This window comes from Coregonus clupeaformis, chromosome 14, assembly GCF_020615455.1.
Source record: "Coregonus clupeaformis isolate EN_2021a chromosome 14, ASM2061545v1, whole genome shotgun sequence".
NCBI lineage: Eukaryota > Metazoa > Chordata > Actinopteri > Salmoniformes > Salmonidae > Coregonus > Coregonus clupeaformis.
In genome coordinates, this window is record NC_059205.1 from 28,014,972 (window position 1) to 28,032,920 (window position 17,949).

Sequence of the window (17,949 nt, forward strand, 5' to 3'; positions counted from 1 at the left end):
TAGGCCACACAAACTCACAGAACGGGACCGTTGAGTGCTGAAGTGCGTAACACGTAAAAATTGTCTGTCCTCGGTTGCAACACTCAATACCGAGTTCCAAACTGCCTCTGGAAACAACGTCAGCACAAGAACTGTTCGTCGGGAGCTTAATGAAATCGGTTTCCATGGCCGAACAGCCGCACATAAGCCTAAGATCACCATGTGCAATGCCAAGCTTCAGTTGGAGTGGTGTAAAGCTCGCTGCCATTGGGCTTTGGAGCAGTGGAAACGTGTTCTCTGGAGTGATGAATCACGCTTCACCATCTGGACGAATCTGGTTTTGGCGCATGCCAGGAGAACGCTACCTGCCCCAATGCATAGTGCCAACTGTAAAGTTTGGTGGAGGAGGAATAATAGTCTGAGGCTTTTTTTCATGGTTCAGGCTAGGCCCCTTAGTTCCAGTGAAGGGGAATCGTAACGCTACAGCATACAATGACATTCTAGATGATTCTGTGCTTCCAACTTTGTTGCAACAGTTTGGGGAAGGCCTTTCCTGTTTCAGCATGACAATGCCCCCGTGCACAAAGCGAGGTCCATACAGAAATGGTTTGTCGAGATTGGTGTGGAAGAACATGACTGGCCTGCACAGAACCCTGACCTCAACCCCATCGAACACCTTTGGGATGAATTGGAACACTGACTGCGAGCCAGGCCTAATCGGCCAACATAAATGCCCGACCTCACTAATGCTCTTGTGGCTGAATGGAAGCAAGTCCCCGCTGCAATGTTCCAACATCTAGTGGAAAGCCTTCCCAGAAGAGTGGAGGCTGTTATAGCATCAAAGGGGGGACCAACTCCATATTAATCCCCATGATTTTTGAATGAGATGTTCGACGTGTTAGGCTATGGTTCAACCCAGCACTCAGAGAAACAAACACGACAAAGGGAGTGGAAGAAACAAAAATATTTAATAAAAGTAAAAATTGTCTTCGTCCAAAAACAACTGAAGTAAAGGAACAGAGTGGGCTAGTCGGCTCCGGAGGAAGGAGAGGCTGAGGCAGGCAGGCAGGCAGGCAGGCCGACCGGCAGGAAGGCAGGCAGGTTGGGAGGTATGTCCGAAACTAAAGACAAAACAAATGACAGGTTAAGGAGAGTGGAGAGCCAGGCTGAAGACAAAGACAAAATAACTTTACTGGTGAGCCAAGTTACCGCTCTGGTAAGAACAACGATCTGGCGCCGGTGGAGAGCCATGCCCCGGAATTAGTAGTGCAGGTTGCTTAGAGAATAGGATGCAGCTGCGTAGGGCAGGAATCACTGGAAACAACCCGCAGCTGCACAGGAGAGGCAGATCCTGAGCACGCCCCCTGATCCACTCCAGACACACCCACATAAAGGGGACAAACACACATACAGATACAACAGACACAGAGGGACAAAACAAGGAGGAAGGGAAACAGAAAAGGGAGAGACAAGCTGCCCACATAACAGTACCCCCCCTCAATGGTCGCCACCTGGCGACCCACCAGGCCTGTCAGGGTTGTCGTGATGGAAGTCCGTGATCAACTGAGGATCCAACACAAAACGCTTAGGGACCCAAGACCTCTCCTCTGGTCCATAACCTTCCCAATCGACTAGGTATTGAGACCCCTACCCCGCCTCCGAGAGTCCAGTAGCCTACTGACGGTGTAGGCCGGATGGTCGTCAATGAGACGAACAGGTGGAGGTGGAACAGCCGGGCGGACACAAAAGGCTGGAGGACACAGGTTTCAGTTGGGAGACGTGGAAAGTAGGGTGTATCTTCATGGCTGAAGGCAACTTCAAACGAACCGCAGCGGGGTTAATGATGGACTCCACCACAAACGGACCCAGGTACCGAGGAGACAGCTTGCGTGATTTGGTACGAAGAGGTACGTTCTAGACGACAGCCAAACCTCTTGACCAGGATGAAACACAGGTGCGGGAGTCCTGCTCCTATCCGCTGTCATCTTGTTCCTGTCGGTGGTCCAAGCAACGCTTCCCGAGCGCGCGCCACACTCTCTGGCAGCGGCGGAGGTTCTCCTGAACCGAAGGAACAGCCAATTCCTTCTCCTGAGCAGGAAACAGAGGGGGTTGATAACCCATGGTAACTCAAGGGTGAAAGACCAGTGGCAGAGGTGGTGAGGGAGTTGTGGGCGTATTCTATCCAAGGCAGATGTTTGGCCCAGGATGATGGATGTTGAGCAGCCACACAACGAAGGGTTGCTTCGAGGTCTTGATTGGCTCTTTTCTGTTTGACCGTTGGTCTGGGGATGAAACCCTGAGGACAGACTAACGGAAGCACCCAAAGCAGAACAGAAAACCTTCCAAACACGGGAAGTAAACTGTGGGCCTCTATCAGATACGATGTCCACAGGTATTCCATGGGGACGGAATACATGTTGGACTAGGGAGGTCCGCTGTCTCACTGGCAGACGGTAATTTTGGTAATGCTATATAGTGAACAGATTTAGAGAATCTGTCCACAATGGTAAGTATAGTATCATTACCTTCAGACTTGGGTAGGCCGTGACAAAATCCATGGCTATGTGGGACCAGGGACGGCTGGGAACTGGGAGGGGGTAGCAGCAGCCCCGAAGGGGACTGATGGGAGCTTTGCCCGAGCACAGGTTGAACAGGGCTGCCACAAAAGCCCGAACGTCAGTTTCCATTGAAGGCCACCAAAAATGTCTCCTAAGCAGCGTCAACGTGCGTCTCATCCCAGGGTGACCAGCAAAACGGGAGGTGTGAATCCACTGCAACACCTGAGACCGGACCGTCTCGGGAACAAAGAGTAGGTTGGGAGGTCCATCACCCGGTCCCGGTCCGTGGCAAGTGCAGTCTTCACAAGAGACTCGATCTCCCACTGAACAGCCGCCACGACGCATGAGGAAGGCAGGACTGCCTCAGGCTCGCTGGTCTCCGAAGGGTCAGCAAACTGGCGGGACAAAGCATCTGGTTTAACATTTCTTGACCCCGGTCTGTATGTAAGAATAAAGTTAAACCTACTAAAAAACAGGGCCCATCTGGCTTGGCGTGAGTTGAGTCTCTTAGTGGCTTGGATGTAAGCCAAGTTCTTGTGGTCTGTCCAGACCACAAACGGCAGTTCAGCTCCATCCAGCCAGTGCCGCCATTCTTCCAGTGCTAGCTTGACCGCCAGCAGTTCTCGGTTTCCAACGTCGTAATTCCGTTCTGTGGGTGACAATTTTTTTGGAGAAAAAGCACAGGGGTGAAGCTTTTTGGTCAGTGGGGAGCGCTGGGAGAGGACGGCTCCACACCTGAGTCCGACGCGTCCCACCTCCACAACAAACTGCAGAGAGGTATTGGGGTGTATCAACACAGGGGAGGTGGAAAACAGTTCCTTCAAAACCCCTACCGCCTGCTCCGCCTCAGGGGACCACAGAAAAGGGACTTTTGGGGATGTGAGTCTAGTAAGGGGGTGCCACCACTTTACTAAAACCCTTAATGAACCTACGGTAGAAGTTAGCAAAGCCCAAAAAATCGTTGAAGTTGCTTACGGGTGGTGGGTATGGGCCATTCCGTCACTGCCCGGATCTTCTCGGGTCCGCCTTCACCTGCCCGCTCTCAATGATGAAACCAAGGAACGATGTAGACTGTTTGTGGAACTCACACTTCTCTGCTTTGACATACAGCTTGTTTTCCAAGAGCCGTTGAAGGACTTGACGGACGTGTGACTCATGCTCCTCGGGTGACTTGGAAAAAACAAGAATATCATCCAGGTATACAAAGACAAAACGGTTCAAAAAATCCCCTAAGAACATCGTTCACCATGGCTTGGAAAACAGCAGGGGCGTTTGAGAGCCCAAATGGCATGACCAAATACTCAAAATGTCCCAGTGGAGTGTTGAAAGCGGTTTTCCACTCATCTCCCTTACGGATCCGGACAAGGTGATAAGCGTTCCTGAGGTCGAGCTTGGAGAAAACTGTGGCGCCATGCAGAGGTTCAAAAGCAGAGTTGATGAGTGGAAGGGGATACTTGTTTTTAACAGTTATGTTGTTTAAACCCCTGAAATCGATACAGGGGCGTAACGACTTGTCCTTCTTTTCCACGAAAAAGAAACCTGCACCCAAAGGAGACGACGAGGGACGGATTATGCCCGAGACCAGAGAATCACCAATGTACTGCTCCATTGCCTCTCTTTCCGGTCGGGACAGATTGTATAAGCGACTAGAGGGCAAGGGGAGCACCAGGAAGCAGTTCAATAGGGCAATCATAAGGCCTATGTGGTGGTAGAGACAGAGCCTTGTCCTTACTGAAAACCTCCGCTAAGTCATGGTATTCTTTGGGGACAGATGACAGATCAAGAGGAGCTGAGGGATGAGTTGGGTTACACTTAGTGGGGGGGAACCGCTGACCTAAGGCACTCTGAATGGCAGTTAGTGCTCCAACTGAGAATGGTGTGACGTGTCCAATCAATTTGTGGGTTGTGAAGAGCCAACCAGGGGAAGCCAAGGATTAGGGAGGTAGCTGAGCCAGACATAACTCTTAGCTGAATGCTTTCACAATGATTGCCAGAAATCACTAGGGAAACGGGGGTGGTTTGATGAGTTATCTCCGCGAGGAGGCGCCCATCAAGGGCTGTGACCCGAATGGGGGTAGGTAGTGGCTCCATGGGGATACGAGCTTGTGTAACGAACTGGTGGCTAATAAAGTTGTCTTCTGCACCTGAGTCTAGAGAGCTGAGAGTGGCAGGGAATGACTCTGGAAACGTAAGGTTACAGGTACTTGTAATCGGGGAATGATGGGTTCAGGATCTAACTCTGGGCTCGCAAGTAGACCCACCGTTACTGAGCGAGCCTTGTCTTTTGGCCGCTTAGGGCATGTAGCCAGAATGTGTGTGGCGTCTCCACAGTACAGGCACTCACCCGCCTGGAGCGCTGCTGCCGTTCTGCTGGAGGTAGTCGAGCTCGACCCACTTGCATAGGTTCCTCCTCTGTGCTCGGGATGGAATCAGGAATAAGAAGCTGCCGGCTCCGGGAGGCGAGACTCGAGTGGTTGAAGGCTGGGGAACTCGTCCTCCTAGATGCGGCCGACCGCCTCTCTCCCGACGCCTCTCCCGCAACCGGTTGTCTAGCTTAATGGACAGGGAAACGAGAGAATGTAAATCATGTGGCTCGTCACGAGCAGCCAGTTCATCCTTAATGGCTTCATTCAAACCGTTTAGAAATGCTCCTTGAAGTGCCACATTGTTCCACTTGGAGTCCGCTGCCAAAGTCCAGAACTCAATAGAGTACTCAGCCACACTGTTAGAACCCTGCCTCAAATTAAGTATCTTGGAGGAATTACCCACATGGTCAGGATGGTCAAAAACAGTCTTCAATTTAGCAGAAAAATCAGCGAAAGTCAATCCAGTCAAAGTTTGATTTGAGCACACAGCCTCAGCCCAAACCAGAGCTCTCCCTCTTAACAGCCCCAGAACATAATGTACCTTAGAGGAATCAGTAGAAAATGACAGTGGTCTCTGCCGAAAAATCAAGTCACACTGAAGCAAAAATCCCCGGCACTTGTCCAATTCTCCATTGAACGGTTCAGGCGACGTGACAGGGGTTCCCGATGGAACGAAGCCTGCATCATGTCCGAGGAACCAACTTGGGGTGCATCAAACTGGGGGTCAGAGAGAGATGGAGAACTGATAACAGACAATTTAGAGACTTGTGTAGTTAACTGAGTCACCTGGTTCAGCAGTTGATGATTATTTTCCAAAAGAGTCCGAATCAGTTGGTCATGCTGTCCTAGCAACGTTCCTTGAGCCTGGATAGCTTGTTGGAAGCTGTCTTCGTTTGCCCGTGCTGTCTCTCTGTTGGGTCCATGGCCAGATCGTTCTGTTAGGCTATGGTTCAACCCAGCACTCAGAGAAACAAACACGACAAAGGGAGTGGAAGAAACAAAAATATTTAATAAAAGTTAAAATTGTCTTCGTCCAAAAACAACTGAAGTAAAGGAACAGAGTGGGCTAGTCGGCTCCGGAGGAAGGAGAGGCTGAGGCAGGCAGGCAGGCAGGCAGGCAGGCAGGCCGACCGGCAGGAAGGCAGGCAGGTTGGGAGGTATGTCCGAAACTAAAGACAAAACAAATGACAGGTTAAGGAGAGTGGAGAGCCAGGCTGAAGACAAAGACAAAATAACTTTACTGGTGAGCCAAGTTACCGCTCTGGTAAGAACAACGATCTGGCGCCGGTGGAGAGCCATGCCCCGGAATTAGTAGTGCAGGTTGATTAGAGAATAGGATGCAGCTGCGTAGGCAGGAATCACTGGAAACAACCCGCAGCTGCACAGGAGAGGCAGATCCTGAGCACGCCCCCTGATCCACTCCAGACACACCCACATAAAGGGGACAAACACACATACAGATACAACAGACACAGAGGGGACAAAACAAGGAGGAAGGGAAACAGAAAAGGGAGAGACAAGCTGCCCACATAACACGACGAGCAGGTTTCCACATACTTTTGGTCGTGTAGTTTATCTCCTAGATGTAGGACAGACACTTCAAAACCTTAGTCAAAAAATAAATCATAAGGAATCTATTTTTTGCCATTTCTGAATGCGTTATTCAATGCATTTCTATGGGCTATAGTAGTAAAGGCCAAATTCAATACTTTCGTTTTAGGACTCTAACATTTTATATCAAATAGCTAAATGATCCATGCTATGACCATCTTAAAACAATTCCATATGTTAGCTTAGTACCCCCTCCCCATTCACACATTCTCTACCAAAGCTCTCATATGGGCAGCAAGTACGAGACAGCGCAGAGAAGCGGAATAAATGTTATAGCGGTATTTTGACATGCATAAGCGAGAGACGTGCTTTTTGATAAACAAACCTATGGATTACAGAATAAAGTTAGGCATTTTCATGCAAGACAGGAGTCAGGATTTTGGGTTTCAGTGGGATTGGGACTGGATAGGAAAATAACCTCACTAACAGGGATGTAGGGAAAGGTGAAGTGTTCCCGGGATCCCGGTTACCCATGATAATCCCTAGTGTGTGTGTCTGTAATTTAGTGCTGTCTTTTTCTACCAGGCCTGTCCCGCTTCTCTTCTGACTGTTATGTCTGACATCCTCTCTGCAGTGAGCTCATTGGTGCAGCAGATGGAGGGCAGATCTCTCTGGATTGGTTCGACAACGATGACAGCGCTTCCCACCCCAACTCGGCCACGCGGCCCACCGTCCTCCTGCTGCCTGGCCTGACCGGCACCAGCAGAGAGTCCTACATCCTCCACATGGTCCAGCAGAGCAAGGAGCTGGGATATAGGTGGGTGGTCCTGGCTTGAAGTACTAGACAGTACTGCACAGTTTTCATTAATTCAAACTATCGTTCCATTCAATACTGTGGATTAGGCCTATATCTTAGCCTGTAGGACTATTTTAAATACTGTGTACAGTCAACTCTTGATAACATGCTCATCTGTTTCAGTGCATTGCAGTTCAGTATTCCAAATTCAAATACATTATCTTTGCAGTGAACATACTGTATGTCAGGAGTTGACAATACTTACAAACGCATTTGTACATTGTGTTATAAAAACTGTGTATGAATGGATTAGGGTTACTTGAGGTAGGCAGCTGCAACAATAGAGAGGCTAGCCAAGCTCTTAGTAGGCAGAGCAGAGCTGCTTTGGAAAGAAAGAGCTGAACGTTGCACAAGCACTAAGAGATGCCGAGTGAGGCAGTTTCTTCTCCTCCAAAAGGCCCCTCTGTGTTCTCTGTACTCATTCTTTGAAACAAATGAAGCAGTTTAGAGAAGGTAAGGGAGGGGGGCAGGCAAGCAAACGGAGCAGGGAAGGGAGGGTAGCATGCAAGCCGGCCGTCGCCCCTGTCCTGCTAGCTTAATGAATTACAGCTTATTGGTACAAGCTTTGCAGCTTAGTTTAGCCCAACCAGCTTCCCCTATGCAGCAGGAAGCAAATGTACGTCACCACTCCTTTCCCTGTCCACCCCCCAATCTACAGTATGGCCCCACCCTGCTGCTGAATTTGACAGATAGAAACAGCAAGTCTGAGTCTCTCAGATAACAGATGAGTAGAGAGATGTCTGCTACTGCTGTTCAGTACTAATAGAAAAACAGATTGGGGGCAGCGTGTTCTTTTGAGTCATGCAGTGCACCTGGAAGTTAAAACATAGTTATCACACATAGTCTGCTGGTACTCGCTTACATTTAGGAACGTAATCATATTAGCAATAATCTTGTCATTTCTCAAATGGTGAAACTAGTGTCACTTCTCAAGAAATGTAAGGAATGCAATGAAAGAAATGGAATGAATGGAATTCAAAGGGTAAAGTGCATGTTTTTGTGTTTCAGGTGTGCGGTATTCAACAACAGAGGGGTGTCTGGCGAAACTCTCTTGGTAAGAATCTAATATTCATACAAAGTACAGTTTACATGGATTCGTGCATGTATGCCTTTTATGTTTTAAATTCAGACATGCATTCAAAAACATAACAGTTTGCAACGACTATATTACTCTGTACAATCAAAAGGTATCTACACAATATGCAAACACTCACAACATGACAAAGACATAGGCCCTACATCCTTGTGGTATTCCACATGCCTGTGCATGCTTTCCCCTGCATTGTCATTGGTGCTATTTATCAGTGTGACGTCCCCTTCACTATGTCACCCAGCAGCCCATAACATGTCTGTGTCATGTGTAACCCATAGTGTGTAACCCATAGTGTAGTGTGTAACCCATAGGGAGCCTAGTCCAGACAGGGTGCAGACAGACTATGTTGTTACATAGCAGGGATTCAGTTACAGGTGGATAAATAGTGTATTCTAGCACTGAACCACAGAGCAGAATGACTTTACCCTGTCCTGTCTTCATCAATCACATGCTGTTCTGACACCCACTGTAGCTTCATCTATGAATCTATGCCCGTTGCAGATCTATTTAGCCAACAATTAGGTCTTTACTCTGCTGTCAATCTCAGTTGAAGTGAGGAAGTGCTATGATGCTATTCAAGAGATGCTAATTCGTTGGGAAATGTGCATAAATTATATTAGGTATCAGTGTCACCCAAACAGCTCAGCCAATCGATAAATGGAACCTTGTATCATACCATAGTTAATGGCCACAATTCGTCCAATGTCCTTTTTGAGATCTGTGCTCTCAGAATAAATAAATGGGTTGTTTTGTGGCATGTCGTAGTTGTACTCACATGCACAGTCACATAGACACACACACACACACACAAGCATGAACACACACAAACACATGCACGCAAGCACAAACACACACACACACATGAACACACACACACCAGTTACTGTATCTTATAACCCAGGCCAGGGTTTCAACTGAAAGGGCTATTCTCAGTTGCCAAACTGGGCCGATATTGTAGTGCACACACAGAATTAGGAATTAGAGCACTAGTAATTTAATAGGATCTCTATGAGTGCACATGTGAAAAAAATTGAACAAACTTCATGTGTTGTCTGCATGGTGAGATAGGAAGTACTGTAATAGCAGGTCCTTAATCCATTTCCAGTATTTTGTATGTACAGGTATATACAGTGCCTTCGGAAAGTATTCAGACCCCTTGACTTTTTCCACAATTTGTTACATTACAGCTTTATTCTAAAATGGATTTAAATTAAAACAAGTCCTCAGCAATCTACACACAATACCCCATAATGACAAACGAAAACAGGTTTTTAGAAATGTTTTGCAAATTTATTAAAAAGAAAAACAGAAATACCTTATTTACATAAGTACTCAGACCCTTTGCTATGAGACTCGAAATTGAGCTCAGGTGCATCCTGTTTCCACTGATCATCCTTGAGATGTTTCTACAACTTGAGTGGAGTCCACCTGTGGTAAATTCAATTGATTGGACATGATTTGGAAAGGCACACACCTGTCTATATAAGGTCCCACAGTTGACAGTACATGTCAGAGCAAAAACCAAGCCATGAGGTCGAAGGAATTGTCCGTAGAGCTCAGAGACAGGATTGTGTCGAGGCACAGATCTGGGGAAGGGTACCAAAACATTTCTGCAGCATTAAAGGTCCCGAAGAACACAGTGGCCTCAATCATTCTTAAATGGAAGAAGTTTGGAACCGCCAAGAATCTTCCTAAAGCTGGCCGCCCGGCCAAACTGAGCAATCGGGGGAGAAGGGCCTTGGTCAGGGAGGTGACCAAGAATCCGATGTTCTCTCTGACAGAGCTCTAGAGTTCCTCTGTCGAGATGGGAGAACCTTCCAGAAGGACAACCATTTCTGCAGCACTCCAACCAATCAGGCCTTTATGGTAGAGTGGCCAGACGGAAGCCACTCCTCAGTAAAAGGTACATGACAACCCACTTGGAGTTTGCCAAAAGGCACCTAAAGACTCTCAGACCATGACATTTACATTACATTTACGTCATTTAGCAGACGCTCTTATCCAGAGCGACTTACAAATTGGTGCATTCACCCTATAGCCAGTGGGATAACCACTTTACAATATGTGTTTTTTTTTTTGTTTTTTTTGGGGGGGCGACGGGGTAGAAGGATTACTTTATCCTATCCCAGGTATTCCTTAAAGAGGTGGGGTTTCAAATGTCTCCGGAAGGTGGTGAGTGACATGAGAAACAAGATTATCTGGTCTGATGAAACCAAGATTCAACTCTTTGACCTGAATGCATGGTGGTGGCAGCATCATGCTGTGGGGGTGTTTTTCAGCAGCAGGGACTGGGAGACTAGTCAGGATCGAGGCAAAGATAAACAGAGCAATGTATAGAGAGATCCTTGATGAAAACCTGGTCCAGAGCGCTCGGGACCTCAGACTGGGGCAAAGGTTCACCTTCCAACAGGACAACGACCCTAAGCACACAGCCAAGACAATGCAGGAGTGGCTTCGGGACAAGTCTCTGAATGTCCTTGAGTGACCCAGCCAGGGCCCGGACTTGAACCTGATCGAACATCTCTGGAGAGACCTGAAAATAGCTGTGCAGCAACGCTCCCCATCTAACCTGACAGAGCTTGAGAGCATCTGCAGAGAAGAATGGGAGAAACTCCCCAAATACAGGGGTGCCAAGCTGAAGAAGACTCAAGGTTGTAATTGCTGCTAAAGGTGCTTCAACAAAGTACTGAGTGAAAGGCCTGAATACTTATGTAAATGTGATATTTAATTAATGTACCTTATGTGCACATCTGACTCTAGATACCGCAATGGTGTATGCACGTGCAGGGAGATGGTACACAGTACACACACACACAAACACACACACACTGCGAAAGCACACATGGTGAACTCTTCTTATCTTTACGTGTCCCCCAGACACCCAGAACATACTGCGCTGCCAACACAGAGGACCTAGAGGCTGTCATCGAACACATCCAGAGGACAAATGAGGATGCCCCTCTCATGGCTGCTGGGGTCTCCATGGGCGGGTAGGTGCCTCTTCATGCATTCTCACTTCAATGGACAGTGACACTATACACTGTGGGCCAAATCCCAAGCGCATGCATAACTCAGACTTCTGCATAAATCATGTATTGATGTAGCTTATTGATGTCAACAGGATCTGTATGGAGCAATACTGTACTACAGTATCACTTCACTGAACTGTGGGAGTCAGTCTGAAGCGAGTATGTTTTATGTAGAGACTAGAGAGCGCACTTGGTCATCCTTAGGTTTTTAATGATATTCAAAAAAGGTCAATGCTCACAAGCAGAAATGATGTCATGGGTTGGTTATGTATTTTTAGATTTTGCAGCCTCATGCTTTCCCGCTGTCAGAAACAACACTTCATTTAATTCAGAGAGCTCAGCCTCTCAGTAGTACTTACACCATGTCAAAAGAGGTATTCAAGCTATAATCTCCTAGCTAAATGCGGATTGATTAAAAATGTAACATTTCACAATCCTCCTCTGCTCACCCCTCTCCCTTCTCCCCGCAACCCTCTCCCCCTCTTTTGAACCCCAGGATGATGCTGGCAAACTACCTGGGGAAGAAGGGCAGGGAGACGTGTCTGAAGGGTGTGGTGGTGTTCTCGGCAGGCTGGGATGTGTTTGCGTGTACAGCGTCGCTGGAGAAGCCTCTGGACCGCTTCCTCTTTAACTCTTACCTCACCAGCTGCCTGCAGGCAGGCGTGGACAGGTGGGTGGGGGCCAGAGGAGGCTGGAGCCTGGGCTGGGGGATTAGCCTTTCTTAGCTGTTATTTGCACTGGGCTACATTGTTTTGCTTTTAGCGGTTAACGCCTGATCCCTAAGGTTTGTGGAGGGTGTGAACTAGCTTGGCCACAAGCCTCTCCCTCTCTCTCTTTCTATCCCTCTCTCTCTCTCCCCTCTCTCTCTCCTCTCTCGCTCTCACTCTTGCTGCCCTCCCTCTCACTCTCTCCTCACGCTCTCCGCTCTCTCTATCTCTCTCCGCTATCTCTCTCTGGGGATCCTGGACATATTTTCTACTCTGTACTTTACTCTCAGGCCCCAATCATATCACGAACATTGCCACTGGATATTAAAGCAAACCCCCATGCTTCCCCATGATCCCCATTGAAGCAAACCTACTTCCCCATGTTCTCCATTGAATCAAACCTACTTCCCCATGTTCCCCATTGAAGCAAACTTGCTTCCTCATGTTTTTCTCTCCTCTAGACACAAATCTGTCCTTGAGAAGAGTTACGACATTGATCATGTGATGAAGGTAAAATGCACCTCCTTTTTAATGCTCCTGTAAATCGAATCAAAGTAAAAGAAAACAATCTATTCTAGTCTCGTCCTTATGGCCCTCTTGGACTGCTGCCAACATTGTTTATTCCAACCCCCATGCAGGCCAAGACCATCCGTGAGTTTGATGAGAGGTTCACGTCTATTATGTTTGGCTACCCCACCAACGATGACTACTACCACGATGCCAGTCCCATCCACAAGCTCAAGTCTGTGCAGGTGCCAATGTTGTGTCTGAACGCTGCAGACGACGTCTTCTCCCCCTGTCATGGTGAATCCACAATCACACCCCACCACTGGGCCTCCATGTTGGTTACATAGCCGATGAGCAAGGCCTATACGGAAAGACGATGCAGGCAAATACACAATGAGTGTTGATGTAAAACAGTGGTTCTCAAACTTTTTGGGGTCGGGGACCCCTTTTGTGATAGAAAATTAATCAGGGACCCCCTCAAAATCAGAACACAAATTCAAGTGAGATACAAATAGCATACAAGGAGTTCTACTATGACTTTGTCAGTGCATGGCTGGATGAACCAAGTCTCGGGCCCTGGGAAGGCACATTTTATTGAAGGCACACATTTTGCCATGAGCTAGAAAGAACTTTGCAATTTTAAAGATTAAATTGCAGTGTATTTACAGTGCCTTCAGAAAATATTCACACCTCTTTACTTTTTCCACATTTTGTTGTGTTACAGCCTGAATGTAAAATGGATTCAATTGAGATTTTGTGTCACTGGCCTACACACAATACCCTATAATGTCAAAGTGGAATTATGTTTTTAGAATTTTTTACAAATTCTTACAAATTAAAAGCTGAAATGTCTTGAGCCAATAAGTATTCAACCCCTTTGTTATGGCAAGCCTAAATAAGTTCAGGAGTAAAAATGTGCCTAAAAAGTCACATAATAAGTCACAATTATTTGTAAGGTCCCTCAGTTACTCCACAATACTAACCTAAATGACAAAGTGAAAAGAAGGAAGCCTGTACAGAATAAAACATATTCTAAAACATGCATCCTGTTTGCAATAAGGCCCTAAAGTAAAACTGCAAAAAATGTGGCTAAGAAATTAACTTTATGTCCTGAATACAAAGCGTTATGTTTGGGGCAAGTCCAACACAACACATCACTGAGTACCACTCTTCATATTTTCAGGCATGGTGGTGGCTGCATCATGTTATGGGTATGCTTGTCATTGGCAAGGACTAGGGAGTTTTTGGGGATAAAAAGAAACGGAATAGAGCTAAGCACAGGCAAAATCCTAGAGGAATACCTGGTTCAGTCTGCTTTCCAACAGACACTGGAAGACAAATTCACCTTTCAGCAGGACAATAACCTAAAACACAAGGCCAAATATACACTGGAATTGCTTACCAAGTGACCTAGTGGCCTAGTTACAATTTTGACTTAAATCGGTTTGAAAATCTATGGCAAGACTTGAAAATGGCTGTCTAGCAATGATCAACAACCAACTTGACAGAGCTTGAAGAATTTTGAAAAGAATAATGTGCAAATATTGCACAATCCAGGTGTGAAAAGCTCTTAGAGACTTACCTAGAAAGACTTACAGCTGTAATCACTGCCAAAGGTGATTCTAACATGTATTGACTCAGGGGTGTGAATACTTATGTAAATGTGATATTTATTTAATTCATTTTCAATAAATGTGCAAACCTTTCTAAAAACATGTTTTAACTTTGCCATTATGGGGTATTGTGTGTAGATTGGTGAGTAAAAATATAAATGTAATCAATTTTGAATTCAGGCTGTAACACAACAACATGTGGAATAATTAAAAGCGTATGAATACTTTCAGAAGGCACTGTATGTTTAAAAAAAAACATTTTGGGCAATACAAGAAGTATTGAACTGAAATTGATAATTGACCCTTAGCTAAGCCACATCCCCCTTGGTTACTGTTGCAACCTCAGACAACATTTTCCCAGGAAGCCCAATTCCCCATTTAACCACTGGTGAAATCCGCTCACAATGATCTCAAACTGTGTTTCTAGTACACAATCAAATTAAACACAGACTACCCCTTGCTAATCAGGAAGCTCTTGGGTATGTTGTGGTGGACTGTCATTACAATTGCTTTACAGGAACCTGATAAAATTATGTTTGTAGTGTAGCTAGCCTCTGAATTACTCTGAATTCACTGTCAGCATGCAGTCAAAGCTATAATCACTTTTGGAGCTAACTAGTGCTCTCAAATCATATCCTGATGTCGACAGCAGATGGGAGCTAAGTATTCATAACATTGCTAACTTAGCTAGCTAACATACATTTAGAGAAAACAAGTTATATCAAGTGGCTGGCTAGCTAGCTAGCATTAGCAACGTTTGGTGGTCAATGAGACTAGCAAACAATGTAACAAAAATATAATTTAGGATTTGAAAAATTAGCCATCAACAGGCTCTGCATTTCAGGAATCACAGTAGCAATTACTCCTGGTGCACTGTTAAATTATTTAGACATTTAAACATTCTTGTCCGAGGTGTCGGACTCAACTACAGTTGCTATCCGTTGGAGCGCTGCGACTGGTTGCCCAAAATTCGGAGGTGGGGCTTAGCGAATGGTCAATTGGTGGAGTAATGTGGATACCATAGAAATAGAATAAAGGTTTCTTTTTTTCTTCATTCTATTTCTTTGGTGGATACCAATATCCCTGTGAGCCTCCCAGGCCCATGTTGCCCAGGGTTAAGAACATAAATTGGAGATTAATAATATTACATTGTATTACACCCTCTAAACTTATTCCACGGACCCTTGGCCAAAATTAGTTTAATCTGTTGTTAGTATTATTCATTTAAAAAATGAATTATAATTTTGTGTATTATAATTGTGTTATATCTAGCCTCTGACCCCCTTTGCAGTACCACCTTTGAGAACCCTTGATGTAGAAGACTGTACATTTCTTGTAATGCCCTAATGTGTACGTGCATATAGTATTTCTGTGTGGTTTTGGAAGTCAAATCTCCAACCTACTGTATAGTGCTTGGTGTATGTATCCTTTGCTTGACTGCTAGATTATTAACAATGTGTTTTGTCTCTTCTCCTCCTCAGCCATTCCAGTGGAGGCAGTGAAGCAGAACCCTAACCTAGCCCTTCTCATTACCTGCCACGGGGGCCATATTGGTTTCCTGGAGGGCCTGTGGCCCCGACGGAGTACCTACATGGACCGCGTGTTCAAGCAGTTTGCCAAGGCCGTCATAGAACAGGGTGGTGACCTCAATGACCTTTCCAGCTAGTAGGACCAGTTCTTCTCTTTTTCCTTCTCTCCGTCGTTCCTTCACAACTTCCTTTTCTCCCTCTCTCTTTCCTTCATTCCTTTTCTCCTTCCCCCAGTCCTTCTCTCCTTACTTCCTCTCCTCCATCCCTCCCTTTCTCCATCCCTCCCTCCCTCACTACAAGCAAAAAACATTTTATTTTGAAGGGCACACCCTGTCACAATACAACATTCGTCCGTCCACTCATGTATTCCTTCATACATTAATTAACTCAATGTATGTAGCCATTAATTCATATCATGCTTATTCGAAAAAGTGATTGCAATTGCTCTTGTCGATGCTGAAAAGATTAGTATGTTCACATTAGTTGTGCTAGCTAAATGAGTGTGTTGGAAATCATTTTTTAAGTTAACAGAAGTACTGTATGACATTAGGAATTTCAGCTGTCTCTCCCCGTCCGTCAGTGTTCTCAACAACAATTTATGTATCAGTAGGATTTTAGTCCTCAGGGATTTTCTTTATTTTTACATAGTCTGTCTGTCTCTCTGTCTGTCTTTGTCTGTCTGTCTCTCTGTCAGTCAAAGGTTTGTTATGAATGTGAATGGTTTACGTTGAAGATGGTTAATTCCCTTAAAAAATATATATATATGACCTTACCTGATCTCTCATGACAGACTGCTAGCTGCTATAGTAGAGTGATATTTGGTTCTTGGTTCGAGATGATACCTTTACCTTACCCTAACAGAGCACAGTATTTATGTTCTCTTGAATTGTTCTGCATGCACTTTTATTCACACATTCTACCTGTACGCACAACAAATAGCTCTAACAATGTAACTCATTATTAATGATAAGGAATGTGAAATTGCACTATTTTACTTTGAACAAACCATGCCTCTAATTCCTTAATGCAAATGCACTTGATTTCAATAATTTTTAATATGTACCCAAAAGGCCTAATAAATTAATATACAAATACCACAGTGATGTTATTTTTGTCCAGATGTTAAAGACACAGCCAAGTCCTAGTTACTTCATGGACCAGTACTGTATTTTACCCTACTTGTAGGGTATTTGCTGAGCATATCAACCTGAAACCTCATGTTAGAATGAAGGTGCTAGATACAGTGATGTGTATGATATATTGTACATTTGAACATAGGATTGTGTTACAGTAAGATGGGATGTATGCACGAGATGCATATATCATCAATGCAGCCTGGTTGCCAGTTCAGTTCTGCTTAAGACAACAATGATAAAGGAGTTGTTTACCATAAAGGAGTTAGCAAAAGTAGCACCAGATCTGGCAACCGGACATTGTCTGCATACAAAATGGCACCATATTCCCTATATAGTGCATTACCTTTGGCCAGAACCTCATGGACCCTGGCCGTAAGTAGTGCACTATGTAGGGAATAGGGTGTCATTTCAAATGCACCTATGACTGCATTCCTGTGGAATTTGTATGTTTCTTTATTCTGCCCAGTGGCCATTAAGTAGCATGTGTCTCATCGTCATCACGTCCTGAACCTTACGACTTATAACACCGCATCGCAATCAGTAGCACAAAGGACATGTTTTGTTAGTCATTATATTTATGATATTATATTTCATTTTATATATTAAATATACATTCTATTTAACATGCCTAGCAATACAATTTTCAAATTAAATTGTCTCTGTAGTAAAAGTACCGGTGTATATACATGTATCAATATGAAGTGTATTATGCTGTATTTAATACATTATTAAATGAAGCCTACTACAGTGCAGTTGTCTGCTGTCTCTCCTCTCTCAAGGGTTCTGCTTGTTAATGCATTTCCTCAGTTGACTCTGCCTGATTTGATTGACTTTTAAGGGTTTGGTAATTTGGTCTGTGCCCCACTGTTACCATCAGCATCCAAGAGATGTGTAATGCCGCGTTCACGTCAATGCCGCGTTCACGTCAAACTCGGGACCTCTGAGTTAAAATGAACGTAAGTTATTTGTGTAGAGCTTCCTATTGGTTGATTCTGATACTTCCCAAGTGGGAAACTCTTTCTACA

General features: G+C 45.3%; 1 protein-coding gene across 1 annotated transcript in view; it reads left to right on the plus strand.

The window, feature by feature from the left end:
* Positions 1-16,012, plus strand: part of LOC121581062 (phospholipase ABHD3) — a 31,659-nt gene extending 15,647 nt beyond the window's left edge. The window contains exons 3-9 of the mRNA XM_041896425.1: positions 7,089-7,271; positions 8,319-8,364; positions 11,281-11,393; positions 11,929-12,102; positions 12,601-12,649; positions 12,778-12,943; positions 15,741-16,012. Coding sequence (XP_041752359.1) covers positions 7,089-7,271; positions 8,319-8,364; positions 11,281-11,393; positions 11,929-12,102; positions 12,601-12,649; positions 12,778-12,943; positions 15,741-15,925 — 916 coding nt within the window. The 3' untranslated portion in view covers positions 15,926-16,012. The remainder of the gene's footprint in view (positions 1-7,088; positions 7,272-8,318; positions 8,365-11,280; positions 11,394-11,928; positions 12,103-12,600; positions 12,650-12,777; positions 12,944-15,740) is intronic.
* Positions 16,013-17,949: the final 1,937 nt, after the last annotated feature.